At 45.7% G+C, this 18272-nt stretch overlaps 1 protein-coding gene and 1 long non-coding RNA gene across 6 annotated transcripts in view; one reads left to right on the top strand and one right to left on the bottom strand.

The window, feature by feature from the left end:
- The window catches only part of Ttll11 (tubulin tyrosine ligase like 11), a 240698-nt gene that overhangs the window by 140567 nt on the left and 81859 nt on the right, over nucleotides 1-18272 (bottom strand). For 3 of the 4 annotated variants that reach the window (XM_033759047.1, XM_010602956.1, XM_010602955.1), the window contains one exon: nucleotides 7867-8442. In XM_033759047.1, coding sequence (XP_033614938.1) covers nucleotides 7867-8442 — 576 coding nt within the window. Of the gene's footprint in view, nucleotides 1-7866; nucleotides 8443-11977; nucleotides 12072-18272 lie in introns of those variants that run through there. The other variant, XM_010602957.2, reaches the window with a different exon arrangement.
- Nucleotides 183-7391, top strand: LOC104847524. 2 transcript variants are annotated; one of them, XR_776180.1, is made up of 3 exons: nucleotides 183-287; nucleotides 5644-5756; nucleotides 7202-7391. It is a non-coding gene; the product is annotated as an uncharacterized LOC104847524 (long non-coding RNA). The 2 variants fall into 2 exon arrangements; XR_776181.1 differs by lacking the exon at nucleotides 183-287 and adding an exon at nucleotides 4534-4639.

The raw sequence follows: 18272 nt of genomic DNA on the forward strand, positions 1-18272 counted from the left end.
TGGAATCTGTCTCACACTCCAGCTTTCCCTCCTTCCCTCACTGTTGCACACCTTCATCTGTAATGGTGCTGAAACACTGGTGGTTGTAAGATACTTTACTGCTCTCTGCTATTCTGCTCTTTTGCCTGGATTACACTATTTATCAGGTATTTGCTGAGCACCCACTAAATACCAGGTGTTTTAGGCGCTGGAGATACAGCAGTGTGCAAGATAATGTACCTGCTCTTCCGGGACATGGACACTTCAGAGGCGAGAGAGCCCACGAGCAAGTTAACAATTAAAGCAAGGTAAGAATGTGGAGTATGATACAGTGGGTGGAGGGGAGGATTTGGAGATCTAGATAGGACATCCAGAGAAGGACTTTCCAAGGAAGTGACATTTGTCATCCCATTGTCTTCTGGATTGCATAGTTTCTACTGAGAATATTATGAATACTGTTTATTCTTCTGAACATAATGTGTCTTTTCTCCTGAATGCTTTAAGATTTTATTATCATTGGTTTTCCACAACTGTATTATAAGCCTTGGTGTCTGTGTGTACATGTGTTTCTTGAGGTTTCTTAAGCTTCATAGATTGTGAGTTTATAGATTTTATCAAATTTTGGCCATTATTTATTCAAATATTTTTCTGAACTTCCCTTATCAACTCTGTCTTGGGACCCCAGGTGCACATTTATTAAACCCCCTGTTATTCTATCATAGTTCTTTTCTCCTTTGTCATTTTCTTCTCTCTGTTTAGTTTTGTATGGATTCTGTTGGTATGTCTTCTTCAAGTTCATTAATGATTTCTTCTTCAGGGTCTAGTTTCCTGTTAATCTCATCCAGTGAGTGTCTCATTTCAGAGAATGCATTTTCTTTTCTAAAAGTTCCACTTAGCTGTTTTTAATAGGTTCCACTTCTCTCTTCATCAAGCTAACATTTCCTTGAAAATTTGGTACATAGTTATAATAGCTATTTTAACATCCTTTTCCTACTGGTTCCATCATTACTAATATTTGGAATCTATTGAGCAATTCCCCCCATTGACATAGGTTAACTTTTTCTGCTTTGGGAAATGTTTAATGATTTTTCTTTTCTTTTTTGGTACTGGGGATTGAACTCAGGCCCTTGTGCTTGTGAGGCAGGCAGTGGAACCACTGAACCAAATCCCCAGCCCTAGTGATTTTTCTTAATCGAATGATGGACATTGTGCTATTACAATGCTAAGTGTCTGGATTTTGCCAACTTTTAACATATTGGGCTTTGTTAGTTATTTGCAAATTATCTGATACATTTCAATGCAGTTGTTTAAGATTGACAACCAGGCAAGATCATCCTTACTCACTGAGGCTGAACTTCTTTCCAGTCTCCACTGGTGTTCCCAGTAGCATACCAACACTCTACTCTGGCTGTTCAGTGCTTGAACGCTCCCATGCCCTTACAGGCTTTGGATATCATTCACCTTATCAGTCTCCTGATCATTCTACCTGGCATTGCTGATTAACACTCCACACACACTTGGCCTAGGATCACCAAAGACTCAGGAACCTCACGAGCCAATTTTGGGAGTTCTTTTCCTACTTAGCACCTTTCTTTCCAGATTCGTGCCTGACAATTTCCAGCTACTTTGGACTTCCCAAACTTTGATCTCTGTTTCCTCTATTCACTGAGGTTACTAGGCTGTGTAAGTCCCCTTCACTGCCCCGCATACTGAACATGACCTCCAGAAAGAAAGGTGAGGTAACCATAAGATTAACCTTGGTCACTCTGCTTTCTCAGGGACCATGGTGCGGAGTTATCATTCCTGGCCCAAAAGCTAAATATTTATTTCATATATACACATTCACCATTATATTTCTGGTCATTTAATTGTTTGTAGAGGGCAGTTTGTTTTAGACTTGGTTATTTCATCATGACTAGAAGCAAACATCTCAGGAAGTGACACATGAACAGGGACTCAGTGCAGTGATAGAAAAAGGCCTTTTTGAAGACCTGAGGAAGAGAATTCCAGGCAGAAGAAATAACAAGAACAAAGGCTGCTCTTAAATGACGGCAAAGAGAAAGCAGGAAGGAGAATGGTAGGAAACAAAGTCAGATAGGAACACAAAGGATGAATCCAGTAGCATCTTAAGGACCATGATGAGGAGGTGGGATTTGAAGTGCAGTTAAAAAAAAAAACAAAAAGCCATTGCGGTCTTTGAGCATGGGAAGTAACTTGACCCAACTTATATTTTTCAAGGATCTCCTTGGCTACAATGAGAAAAAAAGAGCTATAAGCAGAGAGTGAGTAGAAACAGTGACATCAATTAGGAGGTTGTCCTAGTAGTTCAAGTACAGGCAGTGGCTACCACAACTGTGACGGTAATGATGGAACTGGTTAGAACTGGTTACATTTGGAAGGGATTTTCAAGTATACTTGAAGCATCGCTTATGGATGGGAAGTAGGAGAGGAGAACAGTAAAAATAAGTATGAGTCAGGTTTTCCCTCTGAATAGGGGATTGAATATTGTTTGTTTACTAAAGCAGGAAAGACAGTGGACTGTAGGTCTGGGAGGGAAGTCAAAGGTTTGACTTTGGACATGGCGTGCGTTATCATGATGCCCACTATTTCTCTCAGTAGAAAAATCAAAGTGGATCATGGGCTATACCATTCTGGAGCTAAAGGATAGGTCAAGATTGGAAATACAAATCTAGGATTCAGAGGTAGTTAGCTGGTTCTTAAAGCCATGGGGCCAGATGAGAGCATTTAGGGAGCGGTGGTAGATGAGAAGACAAAGTTCCAGAGATTTGAGCCCCAGAGATCTTGAACACTGAAGGGTCCAGAGGAAGAGGCTGAGATGTTGCCAATGAGGCAGGAAAGAAACCAGCAGGGTATGGTGTCCCTCACCTTCTGCTTGGCAAATTCTTCTTCATGCCTGATGTTCAACTTGAGCATCCCCTTCTCTAGGAAGACATTGGCTAGGAGCCAATTCTCTCTTTCACGTGTGCTCCTAGCATCAGGGTGTGCTCCTGACAGCACTGCTTACAAGGAGCTATAATTCTCATGGGTCTATCTTCCCCCTAGGGGTGGGAACCTTGCCTTATCCGCAGCCACACGTCCCACAACTGCTCAGGACTTGTCTTAGTGGGGGCCCAGGGAATACATTAGAGTGCAAAGGAAAACAAAAGCTTAAATATTAGAAACAGTCAAAGAAGGATTTACAGAGAAGGTGGGACACGAGTAGGACCTTGGAAGACACAATGTTAAAAAAAAAAAAAAAAGTGAGAACAAGAAAGAAGATTTAGGTTGACCAGGACAGAAGAGAACAAAAGGGCAAGATTGGGAAATCACTGATGACACCCAAGAGAGAGGAATCAGATATGTTTTGTAGGACTGAGGGCTCAGCTGGGGAACAGGGACATTAGACTGGGCCAGACTGGGAGGTGACAGATGCCAGGCTAAGGACTTGGAACACCAGTGTTCCAGTTAAGTTTAAAATGTGAATATTTCATAATTTCCCGTAACTTCAAACCTCATAGGTTTGAGAACTGTTGTTATAATAAACAATGCGCTAATCACAAAAACTATCATTTGTTAAGTGATGGCTGTGTGCTAGATATTATGCTATCTGTTTCACATGGCTTTCTTTTATTTGAGCTTACAACAGTTCTCAGAGGTAGCTCCAAATAGTCCCTCTATTTGCAGTCAAGGAAACAAAAATCTAAGGAAAGTTAACTTGCAGAACGTACCAGCTAGAGCTTCTGGAAGACAGGAGCTGGAATAGCTCAAATCCAGGGAGTCTGAGAACAAAACAGAGCACTTGACCACTCTTCCACTACTTGGCCTCCTCCAGGTGGGGTGTCTGGGCTGCAGGGTAGGGATGAGGTCACAAAGAGCAGAGAGAAGATAAGAGGAATATCTTAGGACATAGGAAGGCATATCCTTCAGACATCTAAGGGAAAAAAGGGTCACAGCCAAGGACAGAATTAGACCCAGAGGTAAGAAGAAGATCCAAACCATGCCACGGAAGGGGAAAGAATGTTCTTGAAAGCTGAGCTTAAAACCTTTCCTCTGTGTGTGTATTTCTGCCACATGAATCCTCTACACTCAGATAAACCTTGCTGTTTAAGCCCTGGTCACAGCGCTGCCCTCAAGAGGATGGGTGTGAGGCTATGTTTTGCTGGCCCTGCCTGGGCAATGACAGGGCACAGGCTGGAATGACAGGGCAGCCCTGCTCCCAGGCAACAGATTACAGGAATCCTGCCCATGTGCCAGCCACTGCTGAGGGCCATTGCAGTTTCTCAAGTAGTTATTGTGGCTACACTTGGAAAAGGGTCACAGTCACATGTTTAAGATGAATGTAATTTTGTTGGCTGAAGTTTATGTTCTGGAATGCAACCTCTGGCCAGGCCCAGGCTACATGGAAAAGGTGCTACACAACCATTTATTGTATCTGTGTAGAGCATTACAGTTTGCAAAGCCCTCTGCAATCTTCATCTCATTCTATTTGGACAGCGACCCTGTGAGGAGGGTGAGGAAACTGGTGCACGGACAAGTTAACTGACTTATGCAAGATGATACAGAAAATTAAATAGTAAAATACCATATCACTAAGCCTTTGTGTTTCAAGTCAGTGCGAGGGATCTGAAACTCTACGAACAAGTGAGAAGAGGAAATGGAGGTAGGTTTCCAAGGAAAGAAAGATGTTCTCTCTCAATATCACTGTGTAACTGAAATGTAGGGCAAAACAAATTGCAACATCAACAACTTTGTACCTGATCAAAATGTTTTCGCCTATACTGCTTCGTCTTACTTCTACAAAGGCGGGTAGGAAAGTTAGTGTAGGTGGCTTACTGAGAGAGAAACAGCAGGGCCAGGTGACAAAGAAACCCATCCAAGGTCACACAGCTGGAAAGAACTCTGCTTCTAGCCCTGCATTCCTATTGGAAGCATTTAGTGTGGTCAAACAGTGGAAAATGGTCACAAGGCTATGGTTCCGGCTGCTGGACACAGTGTGTTCAAACCAGCAGCTCCCTTTCTGTCTGCCCTCCAGTTCCCACAGTGTGGGTCCCAGGTTCCACACTGATGGCTGCCCATGCAGCCTGTCCACAGCAAGATGAGCAGCAGAACCACCACCCTGGCCTCCCCTCTGCCACTCTGACCGTGCCAGGGTGCTGTGGCTTGGCCATTCCTGCCAGGGCCCACATGATAATCCTGAAATAGCTGTCGCGATCAAACAGATGCGACCACACAGTCCCCTGAGGTGACCCTGGGACGTGTCCATGTTGCAACTGTTTCCTTTGCCCTTGATTTTGGTAGAACAGGTCGAGATTTGTTTTTCTTTTTGGCCCTGCCTCTAAGTTCTGCTCACTTACACTTTCCAATATCTCAAACCAGCTGGACATCCAGCTTGGGAACTAGAGCCTGGGGTTCGGGTGTCCACAGACAGGTCTCTGGATGACAGTGACCCCCTCCTGGTCCTGATCACTGCCTGAATCCTCCTCCAGAGGCTTCAGGAGGGCCTGACAAGTGGTACTCAGTCCTGTAGTACCTCTCTGGGCTGGGAGCCACACTTGAGGACCAGCTCCACCTCCTGGTGAATGAACACCCCCTCCCTGAGAAGCATTCCCCACACCCTCTCTCCTTACTTCCTGCTCCGCGCTGCCTGTTACCACCCCACCTTAGGCTGGAAACACCCAGACATCACCTGGCAGAAGAACTCATCAATGAACCATGCGTATTTATGACAGAATGCACAATGGTGTGCACATCGAGCACCCACGGCCCCATCCACACAGGTGAGCCTTTGAAGTATTGCAAGAGGTAGAAAATAAAGTGGCAGATGACATACTTCCCTAACAGCATTTTTAGAAAGCTCCAAACCTAGCAAAACAAGGCCATACATCATTTGGGCGCATATTTATACATGATGAGACTATTTTTGAGAAGTAAGAAAATGGTAACATAAAATTTAGGGTACTTCTTACATGGGGGGGTGTAGGACAGTGGGATGGAGGGAAACAAACTGGAGGCCGTGGATAGGGACATGGGTCAGGGGTGACATCTTGTTCTGCTTTATGGCTTCACGTAGGCTCCATTATCCCTCCCATATCTATGTCTATCAAATGCTATAAAACAACGTTAAAGAACAGGTGAAGAGGGTCTTAGAGTTGCCCTTCTTGTCTTCTCTTCCCTGTTCTGATTTCTCTGGTGACAGAGAGCATGCGTCTACTGGGTCCTGGCCTCCATGGCCCCTGCCTGTCCACCCTGATGTGCTTGACCTGGAGGATGTTCTCCCTTCATTCTTCATTCCCTTCCCTTCCCTCCCTCTCTGCCGAAGACAGTTGTTGCTGACGTTCCCAGTAAGTTGTTAGTGGTCACCGTGGATAGTTTCAGAATGGGTCTTGCTCAGTATTTTGGCAGCATTCAACGTAGCTGGCCCTGCCTGAACCCTCCTGGAAGACCTCCTTGGTGCTTCGGCACTCTCCTCAGCTCCCCTGGTGCATCTCACGCACCATTTTGTGGCTCCTCTGCTGTTCCCCCTCCTCTGTACTTTAATTAAATAGTGGTCTACTCCAGCTTCTTCCCACCCTACAGGTTCTCACATCTTCACTCACAACCTGAGTTCCCGCCTCCCTCTCCAGCCCAGACTGCTCTCTTGAACTCCAGCCAAATATCCAATTGTCCACTCTACCTCTCCATGGGTGCCAAGTAGACACTTCAAGTCCAAATCCCAACCTTCCCCCACAACCCTGGGCCACTTCCAGTGGCCTCTATGTATCCATTCAAGTGTCCAAGCCACCCACACGTCAGTCTCATTTCCTCCTTTCCTCCACACCACTTTTACCTCTCTCTCCCCCAGTCCCATCCAGTCCCTGAGTCCAGCCATTCTTCCTTGTCAAGAGGCACTCAGATCTTTCCATTCCCCCAATTTCTGCTAGACCTTCTTATTCAAAGCCAGCATCCTCTCTTGCCTGAGTGAAAGCCATCGTCTCCCTAGATATCACTGTGTGCCCAGCAATCCATTCTCCTCCCTACAGGTGCTTGGTTCTTTAGAACATACAAATCTTAACGCAGTCTGTCCCCTGCTAGAAACCCTCTGGTGATCACCGGTGCCCTCGGGCTTTTAACCGTTTGGTCCTACTTACCTCCCCCGCCTCACCTCCCTGAACCTCTCTCTACACCCCTCTGCCTCCAACTTCACCTTCCAACTGCCACAAACCCCTCTCACTGCCTCAAACAGACCATGACTGCTTGAGACCTCCGGGGCTGAACCTTGCCTACGCCCGCAGCACCTGCCACCCTGGCCCTGTCAAGTCTCGTCTGTGCCACCTCTCATTTCAGGCTCCAGTTTAACTGCCCCTTCTTCCAGGAAGGCTTCCCTGCCTGCTCCACTGCCACCCACAGAAGGTCAGATAGTCCCACCATCTCATAGCACCCACTGCACTTCCTGTTTCACCCGAGCACTTGTCACACTCTGAAATCGTTGATGTTTAAAGGATTTATCTGCCACTGTGCATCAGCCAGAGGGACCTGACCTATGGTCTCACTAGTATCTAGGACAGTGCCTGACCCCTCGAAAGCAGGAGGTAAAAATTGTTGGATAAGTGGATGGCATTCTGTTTTACATATGCTATCTCACTAAACATTTAAAAGAATCTCTTTAGACAGGTGTTTTTAGTCTCACTTTACAGATAACAGCAGGGGAGTAACTTGCTCCCAATCACACAGTTAATAAATAGAAAGATGAAAGTTGGGCCCGGGTTTTTAACACCAAAGCCCACCCCAGGCACCACCTGTCCCCACCTTTTGCCACCCCACCCCCACCTGTCATCCCGTATAAGGCCAGAGGGCCCTCTGTAGGCCTGGTCAAGGCTGGGGACTCCAGTGGGAGCTAGCAATGGTTACCTGGAAGCAGGTGGGTCCCGGCCTCCCTGTGGGGATGTCCGACTGGTAGAACACTTTCAGCTCTGGAGTCAGGGCAATGACGGTCTTAATCACCAAAGAGATGATATCAGACCAGACTTTCTTGATGTCAACTCCTTTGGAAGACAGCCTACAAAGTATGCTGGAAAAAGTCCTTTTGCTGCCTGTGCTAGCATTGTCCGAATGGATGAAGTTGCTGCTGTGGACATTCAGGGAATAGTTGGTTAAGTGCATGAAGACATGGTGTAGATTTCGGGAATTGGGCTCCTGATATGGCTCAGTACAAAATCTAGAAAGTCCATCTTTGGCTATGTAAATCTCTAAGGGGTCTAAGGACTTGAGCAAGACGTACAGACGAATATCAAACTTAAGCTTGTCGATGAGGAGAGGTTTGCAGATGTACTCCTGGACCACTGCGGGCCTGCTCTGGAGGGTCCCAGCCAACCGGATATCACTGGGATCTTTAATGAGGTAGATACCGTCACCCTGACAACCACCATCAGGTTTCACAATAAAAGTGGGCTTCCAGGAGGGGTCGCCATCTTTCACCATTTGAACCTGGGAACACAGGGGGAAAAGAATGAATAGCATGATACCCTTTTCCTCTGAGGTTCCCCAACACAGCAGGACCTTGGCAAACATCTGTTGGATGAGTAGATCCCTGTCCCATACAGATGGTACTGGGATATTGACATAAGAATTACTTGTTTGTGCTCCAGAGGGAAACAAAGAGTGCACTGGATTGGCAGCACAAGAATTGAATTCAAATCTTGTTTCTCCAGTTATTAGCTAAACCCTTGAATAAGTCATGTAAGTCATAACAGTGGTGCTCTGATACCATTTGTGAGTGCCTACTATGTGCTAAGTATTTTACTAGGTACTTTACATAAGTTGTCTTACCTAACCATCGCAGAAAGCATGGTGTCCCCTCTTTACAATGGAGGAGATGCAGAAGGTACAGCCACTGTTACAAGTGAGTGTTAGTGTCAGACTTCCTGGGTTCAAACCCTGGTCCTGAAACTTACTATGCAACCTGACTAAAGGAGAAAATACATGCAACAGGCTAGGCACACAGAACTGACATGTGCAAAACAACCTGAAGCCTAGCTACTGCTATCTTACTGCTGAAGTCATTTGCCAGCCAACTGAGAGGCAGAACTGGGCTTGAAATTTAGATGGATGATGACCTTACAGCACTTGTAACATTCTCCATACTACCAGGTTTTGTTCTAATATAAAAATATAAAGTCCTCCCCTCACTTGACTATTGTAAAGCTGATAAACATGAAACATGTTTCATAAACTGTTGATAAACTCAAACATGTGGAGGGCCAAACGATACCAAAAATTTAGCTAGTTCACAGGAAATGTGGGTGTTATCATTTACATTCATTATTAGGCTCATCTAGTAACTTGGACAATCCTTCAGTCTCTTGACATCTTTTTGAAACTAAAGCCTGTCATCTACAATACCTGCTCTTTTCCCCAGGTCAGCAGGACACTCCCAAAATTAATTACAGGCACTTGACCAGTCCAGATCTTGACCTGTGGTTGTACATAATTCATGTACACCTAATTTCTCCAGTGCCCCCACCCCGGCCCTGCCGTGCATTGGAAACTTAATCTCCAAATTCCTGTATCTATGGTGTTTGGAGGTGGGGCTTAAAGGAGGGAATTAATTAGATGAGGTCATTGATGGCTTTAAAAGAAGAGGAAGGGAGAACCAAGTTGGTATACTTTGGCTCTATCTTGCCACATGATGCTTTCTACTATGTTAGGATGAAGCAAGAAGGCCCTCAGTAGATGCCACCACTTTGATACTGGACCCGCCAGCTTCTGGAACCCTAGGAAATAAATGTCTATAAATCACCCAGTCTCAGGTATTCAATGCTGTCAAAGAAAACAGGACGAGACAGGCAGACACTGTGGGATGCCCTGTGTGCCTGTGGAGAATGGATGGACTAGAAAGGTCAGGTTTTCACCGAGGAGGACCCACAGGAAACCAGAAGGAAGAGACAGAGAGGGAGAGGAAGCCATGTTCTTGGCAACTTCCGGTGTGGAGTTCTGAACTGTGACTGCTGGAGATGTGCCCCAGTGGCAGGCTCCCCTTCGCCTGCACCTTTGCTGCATAAACCCTACCCCAAACATCTGCACTCTGGGCTGTACTTATCTCTTTGAGCAGCCCATATTTCTAAGTGAAGCTTCTGCCAATTCCTTGGGCACTATCAGTTATTCCGGGCTTGTAAAAGATCTTTAACAATGGCGAAACACTTAAAGCCTTAATAATGGTCCACATCAATTGTTTCCCCTTGTCAGCAGGATCCGAGAATGGAACTTCACAAGAGATCAATGCAAGCCTCCCAGGGCCTCCCACCAAGCCTCTCTTGCAACTGTGACCTTGATATTTATGTAGTTATTTAATATTCAGCCAAAGCATTCATACACATGGCTCTTTATAGTAAATATGAGAGTGCTGGACAAATGGCAGTTATGGATCAGGAAGTGAAAAATGTCAAGTTTGCACTGATGGGTAATTTTTCCCTCTAGAAAGCTTTTGCTATGCCGAAGATGCTAACAGTTCAATACATCATCAGGAACAATATTTTCTCCTTTGAATTCAGTGTATGTGCCTTAAATAAATTAAACCTCATGGCCAATAGTTTCTGTCATTCACTCCATTACTGAATATTTCTTCTGCACTTTGCCAGGGTAGTAACTACAAATCAAGATTATTAATACTAATAGAATCATTGAATTTTTAGAACTGATCTGTGGAGATCAACACCATCACGTCCTTTTGTAATTCAAAGGTAAAGCTGAGGCTTAGACAAGTGACCTGATTTGCCTCTATTCCATAACTGGCTGGGGAGGGGGTGAATTAGGGTCCCACCTCAGTTCTCTGTGCCATTTTTACCTTTGATAAGATAGAAGTTCTCTTTTCCTGGTTATCATAGGAAGGGCTCTCATATCTCAGACAGTATTGTTATGTGGCAGCTGAGCATGGCCACCTTGGAAGTAAGAAACATCCCCAGGTCATCACAGTAAAGAACTAATGCACCGGTTCTTAGAAGTCATGGACCAGCATCAAAATAGCCCGAACAATTCTGAATTTAGTAAATCTTGGCTAAGACCTGGACCTCTGTATTTTAGAAAAAGCACCACAAGTGATTGTGATGTGCACTCTGTCTGAAAATTACTGAACTAATGTGAAGTGAATAAAAAATACAATCTTAAATCAACATCTTGAATGCAGCTCTGTGCATTGATGTTAGCAAGTGTGAGGAAGATTTGCGCTTGGGCTACAGTCGATGATTATCTCTAGTTTTATCCAAAGTTGCTTGTGGGTGTGAAATCCATTATCTTGTAACTGTGTACATGGACAGTTGAAAGAGATACACAGAGGATACTGCAGCCAGATTACTTAGCATTTGTTTGCTAAGGTAAAATGGTAAAATTTCTGCATCTTTTACTGCCCCTAGTGGTTACTCAGGAAATGCGATGAAGGCTGTTCTAAATTCTAACTCTACTTAGCAGAAAGGCACTCTGAGAAGCTAAAATGGTCTCAAAGAAGTACCACTACAGATGGAGTATTATTCAGCCTTCAGAAAGAAGGAAATTCTAAAAACATGAATGTGCCTTGAAGACACTGCAAGGGAAATGAGCCACACACAAAAAGCAAGCACTGCATGATTCCACCCATGCAAGGTCCTTAGCATAACCTTAGAGACAGAAAGCAGATGGTATTGACTAGGGGCTGGGGCTGGGGGCAATGGGGAGTTAGTGTTTAAAGGGTACAGAGTTTCAGTTTTTCAAGATTAAAAAAAAGCTCTAGAGATGGATGGTTGTGGTGGTTGCACAACGAGGCAAATGTAATTAACACCACTGAAGTTAACATTTAAAATAGTTAAACCAGTAAATTTTGTTATGTATATTTTAATTCAATTCTTATTAATTTTTGAACCAAAAAACTTCGATGAGTTAGAAAAAGCATTGAAGTGAAAAAATCTGGATATTAATCTCCTTTTCATTGGATAATTGTTGACTTGTGACCTTGAGAAAGTCACCCAACCTTGGGGGCCTTTGTTGTGCTCACCTATAAAATAAACGGGTCACATTCAGATCCCTGGCTTTGCCAGCTGACAAGTGCTGAACGATGATTTATCCTGACATCCGCACAGTTGAAGGCTGTGTTACAAACACGCAAGTGGCATTAATCACACTGGAGAGGTCACACTGTGCTGTTGTGATCAGCGCACCAGTACGATCTGTAAGAGCAGAGATTCAGATCGGAGATTTATGATGCGTTGAGGGAGTCAGCTGGGCATTTGGGAGAAGCAGCTAAAATATTGGGAGGGAGCAATTCAGCAGCTGGGATACCAAGCCACAAAATATTATTAGCAGTGAGGGGCAGGTAAGAGGACAATTTCTGAAGAAATACTGTGTTTGCAATACCAGGGATGTCAGAGCCAATTAAAGCAGTCCTTTGTCACACAGGAAGATCTGCATCCAACTGTAGATGCTAAGCAAGAGCAAGCCTCAGGCAGACCTGTTGTAGCCCACAGGGGGCTGAGCTGGCAGCCAGAGCAAAGGGCCACTCTCACATCAAGGCAGTTAAGAGTAAGGGCAGTGTGCACAGCTGAGGCTGGGCAGAAGGGCAAAGAGGGTGAGGCAATGGGGCAGAGCAAGAGGTAGAATGGTGGGGCAAAAGGAAGAGCTTGGGCAGATAACAGGCAGCAGAAGAGAGCCTGGTAATTCCGGGAAGCTGCAGATAGGAGAGTATTTGTGGTGATCCCACTGAGGAGACCAGCAGGGGCCAGACAGCAGCAGCAGCAGCAGCAGCAGCAGCACTCTGCTTAGTAAACACTGCCCTACACACTTCCTCTCTGTCCTCACGGCAATCATATGTTACAGATAAGGAAATGAAGCCCAGAGATGCTGACGTAACTTGTCAAAGGTTACACAGCCAATACGTCTGGGAGGCAGGAGTTGAGCCCTGACAGTGAGATTTCAGAGCCAGTGTCCAGAATAAATCAAGGGTGAACGTGAGAAAGGGGAAAGTAAAAGACCCAGCTTGGGTGTTTGGGAGGGCCCCAGTAGGGAACCATTTAAGTATCACTGGAGGGAGCTTGGGCAGTGCTCTGAAATGATGGTGATTTACTGAAGGGTTTTTGAGAAGGAAGCAACCCAATTAGCTATGTATTACAGGAAGATCTCTCAGCTCAGAGGCTGCATAGAAAATGTACTGGAGGAGACAGATGACTGGGGCAGAGAGGAAATCCTTGAGCCGAGCTGGAGGGAGAAGAGGAGGCTTGAGAAAAGGTAGAATGGACAGGACTGGGTGAGGGAGAGAGTGGCATTCGGGGCACCTTCCAAATGTCAAGGTAGAGGGCGATTATCACCACAGAATCTGCAAGAGGAGAAGGGAAGATTTAATGGAGGCAGTGGGAAGGTGATCAGCCAGATAGAAGACCAGGGAGGGCGCCCAGCTGGAGAGGGTCTGTGGTCAGCTGAAAACACGTGCTGGAAGTGTGGGAGAGAGACCTGGGGCCATCAGGCTCCGATGATGGTGGAGACCCTTGCAATAAACTACGTCACGCTGAAAAGTATGAAGAGACACACCGGGGACTGGAGGAAAGCTCACTAGAAGGAAGAATCCCAAAATACCTTGAATCTGTACTCGATCTGTTGCTTACTGATGGGGTTTCATCTGGAGAGGGCTATGGAACCCACAACACCAGGGCACCGTGGGAATCGCTGGTTGGAAGGAATGAGACTATGGGAGAAAGAAACCATAGCTACCAAAGTCCTGGAGTCCCGAGCTGGGGCAGGGACAATGGGGTTGCATCAGAGGAATGTGTGGGAAGAGGTAGCACCAGGGACCTCGGGTGCTGCAGGGAGGTGAAGAGAACAGGAGAGGAGAGGGAGAAGGGAAGGGGTCATGGGTGATCTTGGGGTTTGGGGATCAGTGATTTGGGGAGTGATGGTGCCACTTACTGATTTAGGGAATACGGGAGAGGAAGCAGGTCTCATGGGATGGAAACAGGGCAGGGAGGAGTTCCCATCAAGGAGCATTAATCGAGCAGCTATGGTCATAGAGCTCATTTAGACTTTTATAACTCCATTACTCAAGCTCATTATGGTTCACTAGAACCAGACCACGTGCTCCAGTGCCTCCTAGAGAGCATTCGTTTAGACAAAATAGCTCTCCCAATCTTAGGAAAACATGAGAACTGCTGCCTGGCCAGGGTGAGGAGAGCTAGAGGGAGAGTATCCAGACAAACCTCTCAGCTCCAGGGCTGGGGAAACCAGCGGCCACTGGGAAGGAATTGTACCTGTCATGGCGTGGTCAAACGTTTTCACCACTCCCTGGCTCTGGAAGAGTTCCAGGTAAGAAAGTCTAAATAGCACATTTTAAAGCCCCCTTTGGCTTTATCGCTGATGAGTATTCTCGTTTACTCAAATCGTTTAAAGAAAATAGCATTAATTGCTCCCAAGGAGTTGTAGCTGAACACTCACATGTGACTCCTTGGCCTGGCTTATGTGAAGAGGCCCCCCGTTCCCTGGCACGAAGCTCTGGCTTCCCGACATCCTCATTCCCTCACAATGCTCTTCCTTGCCTCTGTTACTTTACATGTGCTTCCCTGCAGCCTCTCTGATCTTTCTTGGCCTGTAAGGGCTCCTACCCAGAGATTCCCCCTTGGAATGTTTTCCACGGTGCAGTCCTCCACACTGAGATCTTTTTCTTTCTATGTCCTGCTACCCTATATCCTCCCAACCAGCCCCTTAAAGCCCAGGAAGAAACTATGACTGGACACACAAGTGCGCACACATGCACACACACACACACACACACACACACACACACAGAGTAAACCAAAAAAACTGAGCCCAAGGAGGGGCACAGAGACTTGCCCAAGGCCACACTGCTAGGGGTGGTAGGGTCAGAATTAAAACACAGAACCTTAGGATCTCCAACCCGAAGTTCTCCCAACCATAGTTAACTGGGGAATCTGAAGAGGACTTTCAGAGGAAACCTTGGGACACATTTGCTCTCCTCATTCTGAACAACACAACATTAGTTTGATGCTATTACAAATTTCAACGTTTTGCAATATTGCTTTACTTGTCCTTCAAATTGCCATTCCATGGAGAATGAGGAAATGGAGACACAGAGCCAGGGAGGAAGCCTCCAAGCACCTAGTTACCCAGCTAGAAGGGAGAAGTGGAGCATCAGTTCTGGTCCCAAGCTGCCCTTTCCTTGCCAGATGTCCTAAAATTCATCTCGGAGGTAAATAGGTGTCGTGCAAGTAGCTCAGGAAAACTGTGAGACAGGAAGAGCCCTCCATGTGCTTTACCCCAAATCCAGCCTGTTGTCAGTACAATGAAACGGATCCCAATCTTAATGAACAGCAACTTTATATGGAGCATAATCTATCCATCATTAGTGAGCAATCAAGGAAGCCACGCTAGAACACATCTGAGACTATAAAACCTGCTTAATAGGAAGGAAGCAGTCACTTTGTGAGACTGTCCATTTTCCTCCCAGGCCTCTTGTCAGCACCAGAGCCCTCGTGCGGCATGGGGAGAAACTGAGGACATCAGCCCTACAAAGCAGCCCTGCCAGGCCTCCCCCACCTCTTCCCCACAGGTTGAGCACCAGCCAGCCCTCTACCCATCCCTACCCAAGTCTCCTAACAAGTGAGTCCTAAGCCAGGCTGGTGTGGGTCTTGCATTACACTCAGGCTGCAGCCTCCTTTGACTTCTTCCCAGTCCACATATCTGTGTGGGGCAGGGAGCAGCAGAGTTCAGGGCATGGGTCTGGGAGCCAGACCTGGGTTCAATCTCAGTGCTTCCACTTCCTAGGTATATTAGTTTGTTTTCTGTTACTATAACAAAACATCTGAGGCTAGGAAATTTGCAAAGAAAAGGGGTTTGTTTAGCTCACAGTTTTGGAAATTCAAAGGTATGGCACTGGCACTGGCTTGGCTGTGGAGAAGGCCTCCTGGTAGTTGGTATCCCAATGACGGGAGCACAGGAAAGAGTGATCACGTGGCCAGACAAGAAGGCAAAGAGTGATTCATGGGCAAACTCACTCGATACTCACTCAATCTCAGAGAAATAACCCAGGAGACTACCTAAATCCCTTCCAAGGGCACCCCCCATGACCTAAAATCCTCCCATCATAGCCCTTAAAGGTCCGTCACCTACCCACATGGCCACTCAGGGGACCAAGCTTCCAACACATGAATCATTGGGGGACAAATTCAAACTATCTCTCATCTAAATCAAGCACCAGCTCTTGGCCCTGGGCAAACTGCTTATTCTCTTTGCATTTCAATATCCTCATCTGTCAAACAGCTATAACATGCCTGGTTCTTAGGATTCTAGGACAATTCAATGTCATCTAGCCTTTGTACATAATACAGTACTGTTTTTATTATCTTATTTTATTTTGTCTTTTTTAGCATACCTTGGTTTCCTGTTCATCCATCAGACTCTTGATGGAGACTCATCCCAACCTACTTGGCTGGGGTCAGAACACCTGACACATTATCCCACAGAGCTCTCCCCTCAGGGACTGGGACCTGTCTCCAGACCCTCAGCTGCTTCCCGGTCCCTGTAGATGTCAGCCTGTTTCCCACTTACCTGGGGGCCAGCTCTTCAGAATCCAGCCCGCAGACTAGCTCACCCCTTGGTCCCACAGCTCACTCTCCTCCCTCCTCCTACTCAGTCGGAGCACGGAGACCCCAGAAGGCATCACACTGGGCCCACTCAGTGTGGGCCACAACACTTGCTTGCTGAGTAAGCTCCCCTTCCAGCTAAAATCGTTTTTCCAGTCGTGAGGCTTTCCTGCTAATGAACTGGCTAACTAATCTTCAGCTCACTTCCAAATGTGTACAACTCCTTTACAGTCAAAAGCACTTTTGGCTCACTGGCCCTAGCTTCTCCTTCTGCCCAACACTACAAGCTTATGTCTCTCACATTCCCACCGTAATGTACACATTGAATTTTTAAAAAAGACAACTTAAGAATGTTGGTCATATTTTGCAATACTGAATCCAGGCACCTTTCCTCCCAATGGTCTTTTGGCCAAAATGGCGATATTGATCCACTGCAGTATTGATTGGTGCCAGGCATGGAGCCAGTCACACCGACTTATATACATGAGATCTAACCCTACGAGGTAAGCAATAGCATTTTCATTCTTATAGTTTATAACTAGAGAGTTTTCACCACACTGCAAAAGCCTCCAAAAGAGAGGCTGGCCACTATCTCCTTAAAGGCAGGGGAACTTCCCCCTCCTGTCTAGACCCCCCTCCCCAAGCACTCTGGCCCCACCTAACCCAGGAAGGGTCTCGACGGAGTGGCACCTGACAAGTGCTTCTTGGAATCCGCTCAACTGTCTCCCTTGGCCGATACTGTCACATTGTATTGGAGGTCGCAGGTAACATGGCTTCAAATGCTAGGCCCGCATGACTCCCACCACCCCCTGGACTTGAGTTAAATTATGCCCTGAATGTGAGTAATTCTCCACTCTTTGGCACAATATCATTACAAATGTGACAGGTCAAACACTCGACTCAGTGTCTTTCCCCTCAAATCTGTTCCTCCTGAGTTTCTTTCATCAGTGAACATTACCACCAGCCTCCAATGTGCCTAAGCCAGAAATCTGAGATCATCCTAGATTCCACCTTCTCCTTCAACCAGCCCTGCCTGCACCACATTCTAGCATTTCTTCTTCTTAACATACCCAACAAACCTCTAATCGTCTCCATATTTTTTCACCTGTATTACTGCCATAGCTGCCCCAGTCATCCAAAGGACAGTACACAGATTTGGTGCTGGGGTTTCCCATAGACTGTACTCAGTCCTTACAAGTAACCCTTTGAGGTCAGCATTACAGGGGGAGACATATGAAATCTGCCATTTTTATAGATCAAAACCAGCTACGTGTGCGTGTATGTGTACATATTCATATCATTCACTCTGATACTGTTATTACCCCATTATATGCACAGGGACTTAATGGATGAGTTATTTCCCCAAGGTCAAATGGTTTGTATACCAAGGAGCCAAGATCTGAGTATGAGTGTGTGTTGCAATTTCTAAAAGCCATACATATGCTGCTAAATCAAACCATCTTTCAGGGTCTCTATACTCATTCTTGAAGGAATATTCACAGCTTAATAATTTTAAATGCAATTAACATAACACATATAAATAACTACCATTTTTGAGTACCTACAATGTGTGTCTTACATTTATTATTTTACTTAATCCTCATACCCATGCTACGAGAAATGCATTGCTATTTTTCATTTTTGGTTACATTTTGTTCTGTGTAGTGTGTGAGAGAAATTTTGTTTGTAATTACATTATAACTAAGA

Source organism: Fukomys damarensis, unplaced genomic scaffold (genome assembly GCF_012274545.1).
Source record: "Fukomys damarensis isolate Sample0158 unplaced genomic scaffold, DMR_v1.0_HiC HiC_scaffold_36, whole genome shotgun sequence".
Classification (NCBI taxonomy): Eukaryota; Metazoa; Chordata; class Mammalia; order Rodentia; family Bathyergidae; genus Fukomys; species Fukomys damarensis.